This window comes from Mangifera indica, chromosome 11, assembly GCF_011075055.1.
Source record: "Mangifera indica cultivar Alphonso chromosome 11, CATAS_Mindica_2.1, whole genome shotgun sequence".
Taxonomy (NCBI): domain Eukaryota; kingdom Viridiplantae; phylum Streptophyta; class Magnoliopsida; order Sapindales; family Anacardiaceae; genus Mangifera; species Mangifera indica.
In genome coordinates, this window is record NC_058147.1 from 12,768,363 (window position 1) to 12,786,894 (window position 18,532).

The 18,532-nt window shown below is 30.6% G+C and overlaps 1 protein-coding gene across 1 annotated transcript; it reads right to left on the bottom strand.

Moving 5' to 3' along the window:
* Nucleotides 1-268: 268 nt before the first annotated feature.
* Nucleotides 269-3,388, bottom strand: LOC123229569 (putative 12-oxophytodienoate reductase 11). The gene is made up of 5 exons (XM_044655477.1): nt 3,115-3,388; nt 2,332-2,472; nt 2,110-2,240; nt 1,090-1,266; nt 269-957 (listed from the first exon to the last, which is right to left on the bottom strand). The coding sequence occupies exons 1-5, from the start codon at nt 3,291-3,293 to the stop codon at nt 365-367; spliced, it is 1,221 nt and encodes a 406-aa protein (XP_044511412.1). The 5' UTR covers nt 3,294-3,388; the 3' UTR covers nt 269-364.
* Nucleotides 3,389-18,532: the final 15,144 nt, after the last annotated feature.

The window sequence follows — 18,532 nt, forward strand, 5'->3', positions numbered from 1 at the left end:
TACAGAGTAGAAGAAGAAAAAAGAGTGATGCTTTTTGCAAATGTCTTATGGCATCCTGAGTACCTGGCTCGGTTTATTATCCGTTTTCAGCTACCTAAATCATCTCCAGTCAGGGCCAAAAGGATAATGCGAGATCCCGTTACCAGGAAATTCGATATGCCAGTACCTGAAAATTTTGAATTGAACTCTACATAATTGTATGATACCAAAGCAGAATTATTACTATTATCTATTACCCGAACAGGGTAGTTTTCTACACAGACAGACCATAGAGTGGGAAAAAATCACATTCCAGTAAAAGAAAATACAACGGAAATAAAATAGAAACCACACTAATTGTAAAAACAAGTTTTAACTTGAAGGTCTAAGGAGTAGTTTCTAGAAATGGATAATCTGTGTAACCGATAACAGGATTATCTATATAAAATGTATCTCTATTGTATGGGTTTAGAGGGGTGTTGAGTTCAAATCTCTTTGGTAAATCAGGATTTGATAAGAACCAACGACCATAAACAACAAGATCTGCACGACCTTCTGCTATAGCCTTGATTCCATCTTCCCTTTCATATCCACCTGCAACGAGGAAAGTACCGTTGAAAGCCTTTCTCATAGGCAATAAACTGTGATGACTTTCATGTTTTTCTCCAACTGTCTTCATTCTGGGTTCAACCATGTGACAGTAAAGAATATTATACTTATTCAAGGACTCTGCCATATAGAGACCTAATGCTTCTGGATTTGAGTCCCCTGCTTGGGCATAGCCTGCAAAGGGAGATAGCCTTATACCAACTCTCTCTGGTCCAATCTCATTAGCAACAGCTTCAACTATTTCTAGAGCAAACCGACAACGGTTCTCAAGGGATCCACCATATTGGTCTGTCCGATCATTCACTTGATCCTTCAAAAACTGGTCAATCAGGTAACCATGAGCACCATGAATCTCAACTCCATCAAAACCTAAACAACATATACACAACATTAGCAACCTGATTCATAGAATTTCTGTTTATTTGGTTGCAGACAAGCAGTAATCTAAAAATTAAAATCACTCCCCACAATTTAAGTTTTGACTTTAGACAAAGTATTTACCAGCTTCAATAGCATTCCTTGCAGCAACCGTGAAATCATTCACAATTTGTGGGATTTCATCTGTCCTTAGCCGCCTTGGAGGTGTGAACTGTGAAACATCAACACCGTTTGCTCGAATTTGAGGCAACAAATGCCTGTCTGTACTGGAGATTGGAGCTTGACCATTTGGCTGAAAACCTGTATAGACGTGAGAAAGGGAGAACTAATAAAGATTATATGAAAACCAGTATTACTTTTCCATGAGATCAAGAGCGTAAAAATAGAACAACACATTAAAAACTGAAATGCTAAGAACTTAGTCTTTTCAACTCGCTTGCTGGCCCTGTGTTTTGCATCACATAACTTACAGCAACTCAATTATGTAACCTCACTGCAAGCTGATTGTATACACACAAATATCTTCGACTTAACAACAAACTAAATTGTAGATCAATATTACACAAAAAAGAACATTAATCTTTTCTTTCACTCTTCCACATATTTTCAGTAACTCAAATATAAGATTTCTGTGATCAAACATGAAAAAAATAAATAAATAAAGGTTGCGCACAATCCTATATTTATTTATCACAATTCGCAACTTAATTACAGGTTCTTTTAGTCCAGTTCACAAAAATGATAAGAAAGAAGGGGTTATGTAATACCCAACTTTCTGACTAAAGCGACTACATGACTAAGTACTGAAATAAACCCTGACTTACATGGTATACTAATTTACATACACAGATATTCACAAGGAAAGGCTTAAAAGTAAATAACTAGGCAAAAGTGACAGGGCAAGGTGTTATAGTTATAAGGAATGAAATGCTTCAGGGAGTTGAACAAAACGCACATAATGTTCAATATATATACACTGCAAAAGACAGTGAACACCAGGACGCGTAATTGTAGAGAAGGTTCTAGCAAAACTTGATTCATCCAATATGAATGTATGCAACGGAAAACATTAAAGAGTCAGCAGTAATAACCCATAATGATTCAATCGTTACAGTATAAAGAAGTCAAAGACACAGAACACACCTCTATTTGAAACCCTCCCCACATGCCAAATCTGACAAAAGAAGATCCCGCCTTCAGCATGAACAGCATCTACAATCGGTTTCCATGCTTCAACTTGCTCCTTTGTCCATATACCGGGTGTATTTGGATACCTAAACAATCAAAGAAACAATAGATCTTATCCAATTCCAACCTCAAATGCTGTTACCCTTTCAATGTAATTCATGTATAAGACAAAACTACCCTTGAGCGGTGTCGGAAACACCAGTGGCTTCAGCGATGAGAAGACCACCTTTGGTTGTTCTCTGAGAGTAATACAAGATGGCGTGAGGCTGAGGAACATTGCCGTAAGACCTCTGTCTAGTCAATGGCGCCAAAACAACTCTGGAACATACATGCAAAATCAACCACAAACTTTAACTAGACCAATAAATAAACTGCAGTCGCTCACCCAAACAAACTCATAAATTTGCTTAACAGCTCTTGAACACACCACTTCCCTTACCAATCTTGCAAACAACTAACCGAATATAACATTCATAAAAGATCAGTTCTCCAGGAGATACATCTATACATAGAGAAAAGTGGCACCTCAGCTGATGAATCAGCCTGTGCAACTGTAGAAATGGATATAATTATACCATAAACAAAAGTTTCTGTTCACATGCGGAGTAAGACTTAAAAAAAACGTTTTTTCTTTTTTTTTTTTTTTAATGAAAACAATGAATTTTTACTTGTAAAATAATTTATTTAAAAAAATATTTCAAGGCGACCAAAAGACTTAATCATATTTTCTCAGTTTCGTGCCCTTTCTCGTCAACAACCAAACACTCCTAAAATACAAATTAATTGAAGAGACAAAACAGGGATTTTCCAAAATCACAATTCTTCACTATAACAAACAAAACAGAAGCCTACCCATTACTCAGAACATCAAGTTACTTCCAACCCATAAAAAAAAAAAATCAGAAATCAAGTAAAAAGGGGTCCAATCTCTAAAGGGGTCCAATCTCTGAAAATGCCTACCTGTGAGAAAGATCGAAAGGACCCATCTTGTAGGGGGTGAGAAGAGGAATTCGTGGAGTTTCTTCAGACATGTTTGAGCTTCCCGTTTTACAAAAACAAGTTCGGAATTGTTGAAATTGCGGAAAGGAGTAATGTGAAGGAGAGTATTTATAGAGTGATGGGACACGAAGAAAGGCCATGAAATATGAAGAGAAATTTGCTTAGGAAAGTCGTGGGTTTTGCAAGAATTAAGATGACATAATGAATTACGTGGATGTCAACTACTTTCCCACTGCGGCGAACTTATTTCATTACGGTAAAAGAGAACCTTTTAGTTCCAAATTATAATATATTGATATCAAAAAATAAAAGAAAATTAAATTAAATATCTATTTTAACTTTTTATTAAATAAAAATATTTATTTTTTTATTTTTAAATAAAAATATTTTAAATATTTTTTAAAATACCAAAACTATACTTTATTACATCTATATAAATCTTTTCATTCTTACTCTTATTGTATACATTTTTCATATTATTTAAATATTTATTCTCATTTTTATTTTTATTGAATACTAATTACTGTAAATATTTAAAAGTTGAATAAAAGTTCAAAAATTTGGATACATTTTTAGTTGGATAGAGATAGGTTAGATTAACTCAAATATTTAAAGATTAGATTAAAGTTTAAAAATTTTGACATACATTTAATTTAAATTAGATTAGAGTTAATGATTGTTAATATAAAATTTGTATTAATATAATATGAATATGTCTTGATGACACCAGCTATCACGCATAGTATATATACTAAAGAGATTTTCATAATTTATTAATTTTGTAGTTGCTATATAACAAAAGCTAATTCCAATATGATACATATAGTGATAAATACGAAATTTATACAACAAAGAGTTGTTTTTATAAATAATAATTTACTAGTATGAGCAAATATCACCTTAAAAGAAGTGATCTACACACCTCAACGCCTTCCAACATTTCTTTGTTTAAGTACATTTCTCTAACAATTTTAAGGTGATATTTTGCTTTGATGGTCTCAATAAAATCACATTTTGCTTGCAACAAATTCCTTAATCCATAAGTCAACAAGTTGGAGCGTTTTGATGGCACATATTTCACTTGTTGGAAAGATTAAATTATCTTTCTTCTCACTGAATTAAGTGTCTACTATGTGTTGGACTCTACCAATAACTTTTCCAACAACAAAAAGAAAAATTATTATTTCTATGTAAACCAAGGCATTTTTAGAAAGTTGAAAGTTCAAAAAAAGGCCTAAAACCGAATAAAATACTGCTAATAACAAAGCCAGTATGGTTGAAAAATAGCCATATGAAATTGTGGCCATGGTTACTGAATTACACATGGCCACACCATTAAAGTTTGATGATTGGTCGTATAACTTTGGTACAACAATTCATGTATGCAATGATAGAAATCAATTTAAGAATTATGAAATTGCAACCAGAGATGAAAATGTACTAATGGGGAATCATAATATTACAAAGGTGCATGGAAAAGGAATGATTGAACATAACTTTACATTTGATAAGAAATTGATTCTCACAAATGTATTTGAAAGATTGGATGAAGAGAATAGATGTAAAACAAACATGCATGTCAAGAGAGAAAGAATTAAAGCACACATTTGCAAAAGAAAGAAAGGATAAGCATTTTACCAACTCTTTTACCTCTTATATAAATATAGGATGATGGAATAAGTCTCCCACTTACAAGACTTCTAAAGAAAGTCCACCACCAAGCCTTGGCCAAATATGGTAGAGTGAAAGGAGAGAGTTTGCAACTTTAGTGAGAGGGTTTTTCTTTTAAAAATGGCCAAATATATTAGAGAGTTTTTCTTATAATGGTGGTTAGTTGTAGTTTTTTAAAATTCTACTTTTAGCCCGCTAAAATGTTGATTTAAAGATTTGTCATACATATATATACCTAATATATTTTAGCCACATTATTTCCATCTCAATAACACTTTAACTTTTAAGATGTCATCTTTGTATCCATATAACATTTTATATGATTCTTATTATCCTTCGAAAGGTGCTAGCCAATCATAGATAATTAATTCTTCCTTTTGTAAGCTTGGTTGATTGGTGTGACCCTTTAGGTTCACCATGACATAATCGCAAGTCCCTTTTCAGACGATTTGGAAGTGTATTCGAAAACTTAATGACTATGATAAACATCTAGCGATGTGACATAGCTCATAAACCATGATAGGGAAATACTCCATTGAACTTAATATCACCAATTGTACATTTGTGTAGGTAATATCCTTCCATTGGCCAATTCAGATCGATTTCAGACTAATGAATCATCAAAGTCCTAATTTTGATTATTTACAAATCCTCGATTTAAATGTTTGAAACACATCATTATGAACATCCATCATACGACTTACATTATACTTCAGTCAGAGATTTTGATTTCCAATGTTTATCCGTGTTTGCTCTGAAACTCAGATTTAGGTCGAATAAGTGGATATTTAGAATCCAATACTATTTGAGTCAACATATCCCATGTTGATCATCATTCATCTCCATATACAAATAACACATAATCAATATGGTTTCTCATACAAAATATGGTTAACCCCATATTTATACGCCATACGAACCACGCGTATCTAATTCGGGTCCAACCATGATGTCCTAGGTCAAAGGATTACTTCATATATTAGTATGATCATATGATAAGTCATTGACTAAGATTTAATAACCATACGACTTATCGTTATTGGTCATGTTCAAAAAATGATTCTCTAATTGTTAATCCATACTAATACCTTAATGATATGACCATTATCATCACCCACACTAATGTCATCTCATGGCATTCAATGAAAATATTTAGAATGTCTACTGTGTGATATAATTGTCCAAGTTATATCATGTTTGTAAGAAACAATTTGATGATTCAGTTTGTATTAAGTGAGTCATCCAAACAACTCATATACATATTTTATGTTATCACAAATAAAGGAAACAGTTTATGCATATGAACAAAAAAACTACTTCTTTATTAATAGATTATTTAGAAGATTATATACAAAATGAAATGCCTTGAAACTAATAACACGAATGGGTTTTAGGGCATATAGTAACAAAACTCCCACTTACACTAGAGTTATTCATTGTTGTATCGCATACCCATCTTCTCAAAATGATGGTTCAACTTTTTAGTGTCATTGCCTTATTTAGTGAGTCAACAACGTTCTCTACTAATGGCGTTTTCTAAACTATGATCTCTCTAATTCCAACAAATTCTCTTAAAATATGATATTTTCATTGAATATGTTTGGACTTCTGTTATGCCCTTCATTCCTTTGCTTGTGTAATAACATCAGTATTGTCACAGAACATGGTTATCATATACGTCATGTTTGGAACCATAACAAGTTCATATACAAACTCATGCATCCATACAACCTCTTTTGTAGTTTCTAAAGCAACAATATATTCAGCTTCTTTAGTGGAGTCAGTTGTGGTTGATTGTTTGAAAATCTTCCAACTAACTACATCCCTATTACAAATAAAAATGAACCCTAACGTAACTTTCTATTATCAATGTCTGACTAGAAATCAGAGTTTGAGTATCCCTAAATGTTTAACTTTGAACACCCATAACTCAGAATAAGATTCTTAGTCCTTCTTAAGTAGGATTGATTTCATAGTTGACCAATGTTTCTCCTCTAGATTGGTCTAATATCTGCTTATAACACTCACAACAAATATTATATCAGGCCTTGTATATAACATTGCATACATGAGTCCACCTATAGCTAAAACATAAGGCATATTACACATCTATTATCACTCTTCATTAGTTTTTGGACCTATATCTTTAGAAAGATGAAGACCGTGATTGAAGGGCAAAAGTCCTCTTTTCGAGTTTTTCATATTGAACCTTTTCAATAATTTTTCTATGTACAATTTCTATGATAATCTAATTATCCTTTCTGTTCGATTTCTGTAGATATGAATTCCAATGACGTATGTAACATCTCCTAAATCTTTCATTGAAGAGGTTCTAGATAACTAGATCTTGTCTTCATTCATTATGTCGATGTCATTACCCATTAGTAATATGTCATCTATATACAATATGAGATGATGCTTAACTTATATGCTAGATTCTTTTTGAAACGATACGATTTGATTGTTTTATCAAATCATATGCTCCAACTTATGGAAGCTTGTTTCAATCCATAAATGGATTGATGCAACCTATATACCTTGTCTTTCAGATGCAGATACAAAATCTACAAGTTGTTTCGTATATATGTTTTCCTCAATGAATCCATTAAGGAACATTGTCTTAACATTCATTTACAAAATTTCATAATCATAGTATGTTACGATAGCTAGCATTATTCGGATGGATTTAATCATAGCCACAGGTGAAAAGGTTTCCTGATAATCTAACCTTTGCTTCTAAGTATAACATTTTGTTGCAAGTTATGCCTTATAGGTCTCAACTTGTTTATCCTTGCCAATCTTTCTCTCAACCAATAGAAACGATTCTTTTCAGTGGATTAACAAGTATCTAGACTTGATTAACATGTATGGATTCTATTTCAAAATTGATTACTTTTAACCATCTACTTGAATCAATATCCAATATTACTTCCTCATAGGTTTTAAGATTATCATTATGATTTATTTCTCTCACTTAGTAAGATTCAAAATCTTGCTCATAAAGAAATTTGTATCTATCTAAAGGTTTGGATATGCTAGAAGATCTTCGAACTGGAATTGGTACATTAAATGTAAAGGTTTACTAGAAGGACTCTGCTGGCTTAGCCTATTCGATCTGAAGCTCTTTGAAATTTTCTTTGAGCTTTATTGTTCTTCTCACACCTCTTTTTTGTAAGAACTCCTTCTCTAAGAAATGTAATTTCTATTGATCAAAATTCTTTGATTAGTTGGAAGTAAAAAGTAATGTTCTAAACAATCTTTAAGATATCCTATAAATTGAGCCTTTTTAGACTTGACATCCAACTTATCAGTTTTAATTAATTTAACATAAGCTGGATATCTCCAAATTTTAAGATAATTGACACTAGGAGACTTAGCATACCACATCTCATATGGTGTTTTTTGAACTGATTTGAACGGTGATCTACTTAGAATATGTGCAACAATAAGTATTACATATCACCATAATGATGTCGGTAGGTCCATAAAACTTACCATAGACCGTACCATATCTAATCGAGTGCAATTCCTCTTTTTTGATACACTATTATGTTGTAGTGTGTATAGAGAAGTCATCTGGGATATGATTCCATTTTCCTTTAGGTAGTCTCGAAATTCTATACTTAAATATTCACCTTCATGATCTGGTCGTAAGGCCTTAATATTCTTTCCAGATTGTTTCTTTACCTTATTCTTCAATTCCTTGAACTTTTCAAATGATTTAGCTTTGCATTTCATTAAATATACATACTCATACCTTGAATAATCGTTTGTAAAGATGATGAAATATTGAAAACCACTTCTTGCTATTTCATCAAATGGCCCCGCATATATCAAAATGTATTAGTTTCAATAGTTCTTTAGATCTTTCCTTTTTACTTTTAAAGGGTGATTTGATCAATTTTTCTTGAAAATAGGATTCACAAGTTCGATAGAGTTTAGAACTCAATGAATTCAAAATTCCATTTGTTTTAAGTCTCATTATCCAGTTGTCTTCTATGTAACCCAAACGATGATGTTAAAGTAACCTTGGTTTAATTTTTTCTTGAGATCTTTTTATTTGTGACAGAATTTATAATATTTAGATAATTTAGTTCCAAAACATACAAACCATTTGTATTTATTGCTTTGCTAACTAGAAAGTTTCAAACATCCATTACCATTGAACCGTACATTGTAACCATTTTACTTAAGACAAATATAGAAATTATATTTCTAATAGCTTTAGTAAAATACAGAACTTTGTACAATCTCAAAAGATGTTTTGATGGAAGCTTTAGAGAACAATCCCTTATAGCTTTACTTGTAACTGTTGCTCCAATGGCCATCTTCAAAATGACTTCATTTTTAAACACTGTAGAACTATTCTACAAGTCTTACAATAACACACATATGTGAGATGTAATTGCTAAATCTAATATTCAGATTTGATTATTTGAATTAATATTTAACTCACATTCTATCACAAATGAAGGAAATATACCTACTTTCTTTTCCTTCAAACTTTAAAGGTTTAAGGACAATTCCTCCTCCAATGTCCATCCTTGTTGTAGTGGAAGCACTAGCCCTTTGCCTTGGCCTTGTTTGTATTGGATTGGTCTTTCTTAAATTTCTTTTTCTTTGGTCCAACTTTTGGACCTTTCAAGGTTGTTTGTATTTCTTCTTTGCTCCACTCGTAGAGGCAACATTAACTTCTTCATGCCCTTTCCCTTACTTATAAATTCCTGAATCTCATTCAGAAGCTTTGGGAGTATGTGTTTGATTATATTCAAATTGTAATTTGTTATAAATGGCTTATAACTATTTGGGAAGGATTAGAGAATCAAGTTCACCTTGACTTTGTAGGGAATCACAACCTTATAGGCATTTAGCTGCTCCAAAATATTTATCATTCTAATGATATGGTCATCTGGAGGCATTCACTCCTTTAGTCTTATTTCAAAAAGTGTCACATCCAGATTGTACTTAACTACTCATGAGTTTTGTCATACAACTTTTATAATGTCATGAGTATATCGTATGCACCTTGCATGTTTTCATGCTTTATTTGAAGATCTCTATCCATTGAAGCTAGCATGTAGCTTTGGGCTCTTAGATTATGATCTTGCTAGGCTTTGAAAACTTCTTTTTCATCATTTGTGGCAGTCGAAGCTAAGTCAAGTGGAATGGGTGCTTCCAATACATACATAGCTTTTTCAAAGGTGAGAAGAATTCTCAAATTTCTTAGCCAGTCTTTAAAGTTCGGCTTGGTCAATATATTATTATCCAAAATTCGTAGCAAGAAATTATTAGCCATTTCTTTTTATCATATCACAATCATTTAGAAAATATTGCAAAGAAGATTTAAATTTTTATTAGTATCTTGTATATATATTTATTTAAACCCTTTTATTGCAAAATCTCATTTGCTCCCACTATTTTATTCAAATCCCGCACTCCCTTAGACAAGATTTGGAAATTCTGGTAGATTAAATTTCTTAGTGGGGAATCAAATTCTTATTAAATGTAATTAATCTCACATAATAGAAATTTTAGTTAATTAAGTTTAATAAGTAGAAAACTTTTTCCATTTATATCCCTATATAAGGCTCAATTTGTTTTCCATTCCCTTCGCTCTAGATACCTCACAAAATAAAAATCTTGGCATCTTTGGCTAGTTAAATCCAAACAAATGCTTTCTCAAAATGATATTTTCATCATATCCTGACATAATAGAATTCTTGGTCATGATGAAAGTAAACACTCAAAAACAAGATCAATTTAATTCAATGACATAAATCTTACACCCTTTACATAATAGAAATCTTGGGATATTAAATTTATGTTATAGAATTTAATTATCTCATGATGAGAGGCATAGATTTAATAATTTTAATTAAAAAGATTTAAGTTTAACTTAATTTTAATTAGTTCAATTAAGCATGACATACATAAATCTCATATATGCATAATTTAAAACATGGTGGGATGAACATAAGGTTTTCAAAATTATGGCATACCCAGATTGTGTTCTGTTTGCATGGATGGTTCGTAGAGGTTACAACGATTAGTCATTTCTCCATATCATGATTTGCATACGTAAAGTACCATTTCAATTGTATATTAGGAGACACTATAATTGTTGTACCTATTATGCTTATGTATATTTCTGAGAAGGGAAACAAAAGAGCACATATTTATGATACTCTTATTACCATATAACTGCCATTTGGCAATTTTAATAAAACCAGGTCAGGTTTGACCTGTTATGGGTGGACCTAGACCTAATACATAGTGTTACCCCTTTAATGTAATATAAGATAGCATGTTAGGTTGGAATACAAGATACCTAAACAAACAAAGAAACAATTGATCTTAATAATTATATAAGACAAAATTACCCTTGAACAGTGTCGAAAACACTAGTGGCTCCAGTGATGAGAAGACCACCTTTGGTTGTTCTCTGAGAGTAATATAAGACGACATGAGGCTAAGGAACATTGCCGTAAGACCTGTGTTTAGTCAATGGTGACAAAACAACTCTGAAACATTAATGCAAAATCAACCATGAAGTTACTCCAAACTCATCAAGCAAAACCATCAGAAATCAAGTAAAAATAAGGGGTCCAAGCTCTAAGATGCTACCAGTGAGAAAGATCGAAAGTTGAGAAGAGGAATACGTGGAGTTTCTTCAGACATGTTTGAGTTTTCCGTTTTCCAAAGACAAGTTCGAAAATGTTGAAATTGTTGAAAGGAGTGGTGTGAAGGAAAGTATTTATAGAGTGATAGGAGACGAAGAAAGTGGTGGTTTTGGCAATAATTTGATGACATCATGAAATTACCTAATATAAAATTTTACATATCAAAGAGTTGTTTTCATAAATGGTAATAATATCTATTGTGTTATCGATGGTGGATTTTCTACCATGTTAGAAGAAACTTTGGCCAAAAGAGTGTGAAAGCATTAAATTGCTTTTGCTTGAATTAAGTGTGAAAGCCATTTTCCTTGACTTGAGGGTGACATGAAGACTTATAAATACACCCCCCCTCCATTTGTAATTGAAGTATCTGGATGATATATGAAAAACACACTCTTAATTATTTCTCTCTTCAATTATCTTTTATCTTTTTTGCTACAATTCTCTCTTACTTTCTTTTTATTTCGTATTTGTTGAATTAAATTTACAACATGTTATCAGCACAATTTGCTCAGGTATATCATTAAAATCTCTCAGTTATTATATATATTTTATTTGTTGTTATGCTTCCATTTAATTTTTCAGTTATAAGTGTACCCTATCAGTAATCAGAAGTTTACAAAATCATAAATCTGAATTTAAAGTCCAGAATATCATAAATTTGGACCCAAAGTCTTGAACATCATTTGTAACCTAAAGTTATAAAATTATGAATATTGACCTGAAGTCTTAACTATGATTACGGTATATGATTTGTAACCTGAAGATTACAAAATCATGAGAAAATATATATAGGCCTGTAGTTCTAAATTTTATTAACATATGTATTATAACTATATCCTATTTGCAATCTGAAGATTGCATAAGTGATGAAAATAATCACATAGAAGTCTAAAATATTATGTAAGTTTTACATATTATAATATTATGAATATTAATCATAAAACCAAAAATTTTGTAAATATGAGACAAATACGAACCTGAAGTTTGCACATAATTTTTCCCTCATCATATCACTAATTTTTATTCCTTTCATCAACCTACAGTTGGTGAAAATGGTAAATCTTGTAAAACTTCAATATATTGCCTATCGATTGGATGGAGAAAATTACTCTGAATGGGCCTTGGACACGTTTCTCCATCTATAATCAATAAGCCTTAGAGAAACAATAAAAGAAGAAAATGAAGCATCCTAGTAAGATAAATCTAAAACTACTATTTTCTTTCATCATCATATCGACAAAGGGTTATGAGCAGAATACATGGATATTATAGACCTACTAGAATTATGGAGAAATCTGAAAGAAAGATTCGATCATCATAAATCAATAACATTGCCAATGGCCCAATATGAATGGACTCATTTATGCTTACAAGATTTTAAATTTGTAAGTGAATATAACTCTGTTATGTTTAGAATTGTCTCCTGAATGAGACTATATGAAGAAAAAACAATTGAAGAAAATATGTTAGAAAAAACTTTTTCCTCATTTCATCCCTCAAATATGCTTTTGCAGTAGTAATATAAGGAAAGAAAATTTAAAAAAATATTCTAAATTGATATCCTATTTATTGGTGACTGAGCAAAACAATGAATTGTTATTGAGAAATCATCAAACATGCCCTATTGGTATTGCACCATTCCTTGAAGTGAACGCAACTACTAGTAGTAATCATCGTGGGCACAAACAAGGTCCTAGACGAAATAAGTTTCGATCCAAAGGTGGTCATAATAGAAAATCTTTCCACCATCAAAGGACTAGAGATGAAGCAATATAGGATAAAGGGAAACCGATACGGAGTAAACCACAAAACCATGAAAGTAAATGTTATAAATGTGGTTCTAAAGGTCATTGGTCGTGTACCTATGGTATGCCAAGACATTTGGTAGATTTATACAAAACATCTATAAAAAATGCAGACAAGAAGATAAAATAAAATTGTGTTGATGATCCAGACCCTGTCGATCTGATGAACTTTGATATTTTAGAATTTCTTCAAGATTAAGAAATTATGTATATTATAGTGTGTAATTAGTACTATATATATTTCTTTCTTTCAAATTTTGTAAGAACTAATGTAAATTTTAATATAAAAGCAAATAGACTCCACAATTGAAGCATTAACTTCAAAAGCTGGTGATGGAAACATGTGTTTGGTCGATAGTGCAACCACCCACACAATTTTGAAAGAAAAGAAATTCTTCTTAACTTTATCACCAATAGAGGCTAAAGTAAATACTATATCAGGATCAATAAATATGATTGAAGCTCCAAAAGAGCCATAATTGTGTTAAAAATAAGACCAAATTAAACATCAATGATGCATTATATTCAAGTAGATCCAGAAAAAATTTACTTAGTTTTAAAGATATAAGAAATAATGGTTATCATATTGAAACCATGAGTGAAAATGGTGCAGAATTCATCTGTATAACTGGTAATATCTCCAAAAAAAGGTTTATACTAGAAAAATTGCTCACTTTATCATCTATGTAATATCAAATTAGAAGTTTTTTGATCTAAAGCATTTATGCTTTGACATGATCATTTAGGCCACCCCTGATCTACAATGGTACGTAGGATTATTAAAAATTCACATAGACATACATTAAATAATCATAAAATTTTCTTGTCCACTGAAAAATTCTGTACCGCTTATTCTCAAGGTAAATTAGTAATAAGATCATCTCCCTCCAAAATTGGAGTTAAATCCCCATTATTCCTATAAAGGATTCAAGGGGACATATGTGGACCCATTCACCCACCAAGTCTCCCTTACTTTCTTTTTATTTCATATTTGTTGAATTAAATTTACAACATATTGGCATTACTTTTTTGGAAGGAAAAACGACCCAATGTGAAAAAACAAAGGTGGGACTTGTATCATGAATCAGGCCTGAAACCGAGTAAAGTATAGGGGCTATGGTGGAAATCTACAAAAAAAAAAAATTTAATGTCTTGCATTATGGTTGGATTCGAAACAAGCTTAACTCAAACAAGCCCAAAATGAGCTAATCTCAAACTAGCTTGAGCTCGAGTTTTGAAGTGTTTTTTATACAAAATGACGTCGTTTTGATCAATATGTATTAAAATAACGTCATTTTAATAACGAATTAGTTAAAAACTCGAACTCAAGCTTAAAACGAGTCGAGTTTGAGCTTATTTAAAGTGAGCTCAATGAGCCCGAACTCGAGCTCGAGCTCGAGCTCGACTTGACTCGAATCAAATCTAACCCTATCTTGCATTCTAGTAACGTTTTTTAAGATTGGTTCGATGATCGAATCAATTATTTTATTAGTTTGTGATTTGATCGATTCAATCAAATAATCAACCAATTTAATCATTGACAAATTATTATATATTTTTTAAATAGTATCAAACATTTAATATATTTTTTAAACAAAAAACATGTAAAACATAATTTCAAATATGTTAACTAAATAATTGATATTCCATTACATAGATAGGAAAAAAATCAATTATAAATTTTATCATTAATTTAATTAAAATCTTACAAATTATAACTTTTTTAAATCTTAATAAGACAAAAATTATATAGTGTTATGTAAACCTAATTTGTTAATTTTAAATAATTTTTTTAGTTCAATGAGTTTATTAAGTTTGAGCAAAATTTGAAATAAATCAATATTTATATATAAATCAAACCAGATTATAAAGTCAAATTAAATTGTAAACTAATTCATCATTTAACCGGTCATATTAATTGATTCAATACAATTTTAAAAGAACTATATTCTGGTTTACTGGAGTGTGCCGTAAAGAGTTGAAAAATGTAATGTAATAGAAAACGTTTAGTCACCGTTTACTTTACCGCTTTATGCCTATCTGAAAGCGAACAAATATTTTGTATTTTTTATGGGGCCAAAAGACTTATACTTATTCCCACCAAGGATTAGTGTACTCATAAATTCTTAGTTGTAAAGTTTTAAAAATTCAAACACCTATCTATAAATTGTTAAAGTTAACAAAATTTATTAGTTTTAGAGATAAAATTATCATTTAACTAGTGACAGTAAAAAAAATAGGCCTTTATCATTTAAGGTTTCAATTTTTTAGTGATAAATTTCCAGTGATGGCAACCCTTTTTGGCACTCCCTCGATGATGTCTTTCCCTCTTCAACACTATCTTTCCTTCCCAATCATCTCTCTCGGTGTCTCATTTTATTGGACAATGGATTTTTCATTTGGAAACAATCGCTTACACTTATTTTATGATGGTGCAACAGATGAACGATTTCCATCGCTCACAGTTTCCAGAGAATGATTTCCACTGCTTACAGTTCCTAGACAAATGATTTTTCGGTCATCTCCACCACTTATGGTTTCCATATGAACAATTTGACGCCTAGTCAAACAATGTAATGTCGAGAGAGATGATCAGGAAGGAGAGACAATGATAGAGAGGGAGAGACAACGTCGAGAGAGCACCGGAGAAGGTTGTTGTCATCGAAAATTTGTCACTGAAAAATTGAAACCCTAGGGGGAAAATATAAGTTTTCAAAACTTAAGTCTAGGAAAAAATTATTAGTTTTTAGGGTTTAGAAGAGGAAATGAGATAAAGTTTAATTTTTTTTAATATCATTGAATAAATAATAATTTTACCCTGTGAACTAATGAATTTTATTAACTTTAATAGTTTATATATAAGTATTTGAGTTTTTGAAACTTCATAGGTGGGAGTTTGAAAATACACAAAAGCTTGGGTGGGCATAAGTCTTTTGGCCTTTTTATGATTTAAAAAGCATCTATTGAATTCCTCAAATTCGATCCCCTTTGCTCGGTTTTCTTCTCTCAGATATAGAATCATAATATTAAAGTAATCTTTTATAGCTTTCAATTAAAATAAAATAATATTAATAATAAAAGATAGATTATCAAGGTAATATTTGTTTATCGCAAAACAAATAGTTTCATAGGTATAATCATCTTTTAATTATTAAGATAAGATTGGTAATTTGATTACTTCTTATATTACTTGTCTTATAACATCACTATAAATAATATAAAAGGCCAAAAGAGTTGTTTCCACACAGGGTATAGTAAAATTTCAAAGTCCTACCCTCTAACTTTCAAAAACCCAAATACGCATCCATAAGCCAATTTCTATTAAAAATCTCAATTAAGATTAGGGGTAAAACCATTATTTAATGAATATATTTGAAAGACTAGAAATTTATCAAGTTTTCCCCCCTAGATATTAAAAACTAACAATTTCTTTCACCCAAAGTTTGAAAAGTAAACTTTTCACCCCAAGGGTTTTTTTTTTCCTCCTCCCTCGACAACATCTCCATTTTGGCCATTGGCCATCTTTCCATTATCTTCAAAGTTGGCTGATCTTCTCTCTTCAGTGGTCATTTTCATCGAACAAGGATAATTCATCTTGTTTTCCATCAAAGATCGATGTTAAAAGAATCATTTAGTGTTGTCAAACTAAGATTAGCGAAAGTCATCAGAAGATCAACTCTTTGTGTCTTCGTTTGACGAAAACAACCATCAAAGAGCGAAGATCAATTGACCTTAAAGATGGTGGGAAGCCAATCGATGATCGGAGTGGAGATGTCGCCTAAAGAGGAGAGGGATAAAAATGTTACTTTTCAAACTTTGGGTAGAGGAAAATTGTTTGTTTTTAATACAAGGGGGAAAATTTTGATAAATTTTTAGTTTTTTATATATTTTTATTAGATAATAGTTTAACCATAAACTTTAACTGAAATTTTTAATAAAAAATTGATTCATTGGTGAGTGTTAGAGTTTTTAAAAGTTGAAGGATGAGACTTTATAATTTCACTATATCTTAGGTGGGAACAAATCTTTTGGTCTAATATAAAATTAACTTAATTTTTTATTACTTATAAACCAAATAAATGATGATAGTAATAAAATATATATTACCAAGTTAATAGTTGTTCACCGCAAACTAAACATTCCCACATGTATAATTATTACTAAAAATAAAATATTATTACTAAGATAGATTAATTAGAAGATTATTGAGTATAAATTATTATTATATTTGATAAAATTTAATAAACATAAATAATTATAGTGTTTGGTTGGTTGTAATAAAAAAAATAAATTATTTATTCTAAAATATTCATTATATGACTTGCTATATTAATTGACAATCAAGGTTTTTATGTTCTAAAAAATTAATAAAAAAATCAAAAGTATGGTGATAATATTGTAATAATTAAGATAGAATTGGTAATCAAATTATGTCTTATAATACTTGTCTTGTTATATCACTATTGATAATATAAGATTAATATAATCTTTTATTTCTTATAAATTAAACAAAATAATGTTAGTAATAAAATAAAATTACCAAACTAACCTTTGTTTATCACAAACTAAACAGTTCCCTAGTCGAGTTTCCTTGCTCTAGAGCAATCACATCTGTGGGTAAAACAAATTTTTTGTCAATTTTAATCTCATAATATAACTGAAGTGTACATAAAATATTTGAATGGTAGAATAAAAAACAAAATTGAAAGATGGCAAAGTGAGCACTTTCCGCCCAACATGCCCCCGGAATGTGGCATTAACGTGTTATATGTAGAGGGGCAAAATGGGCGGGCAATCTATGTAACCCATGGGTAATTTATCCAAATATAGGTATAAATTTTAGATTTTTAAACCCGTATTTGTTTTAGACCCATACTCATATGTAATGAATTTTTGTGGACAAGTCAAGTATGTCCACCGGTGCCCATGGGTCATTTTTTTTTATTCACTTTCTTTTTCCACTTCAATATCAAACTCACAATACACTCAACATAAATTTTACATATTTTCATTTCTCTTGATATGAAATGAACTCAAATCTGTCCTAAAATTAAAAAATTTGTTGTATTAAAAATAAATTTAAAAAATATGAGCATTAAAAATTTTGTTATAAATATTTATTTCATGTTTAATAATAAAATTTTTCAAATTTATTAAAAAAAATTTATAATTTGAAATAAAATTTTGTTCCTATATGAAATATTTATATATTTGAAGAGAAAA

Excerpts from the sequence above, each read along its gene's own strand:
- LOC123229569 (XM_044655477.1), bottom strand. The coding sequence starts at position 3,293 with ATGGCCTTTCTTCGTGTCCCATCACTCTATAAATACTCTCCTTCACAT. Across the intron at positions 2,473-3,114 it reads CCTTTCGATCTTTCTCACAG|AGTTGTTTTGGCGCCATTGA; the intron begins GTAGGCATTTTC and ends TGTATGTTCCAG. Across the intron at positions 958-1,089 it reads AAGGAATGCTATTGAAGCTG|GTTTTGATGGAGTTGAGATT; the intron begins GTAAATACTTTG and ends TATGTTGTTTAG.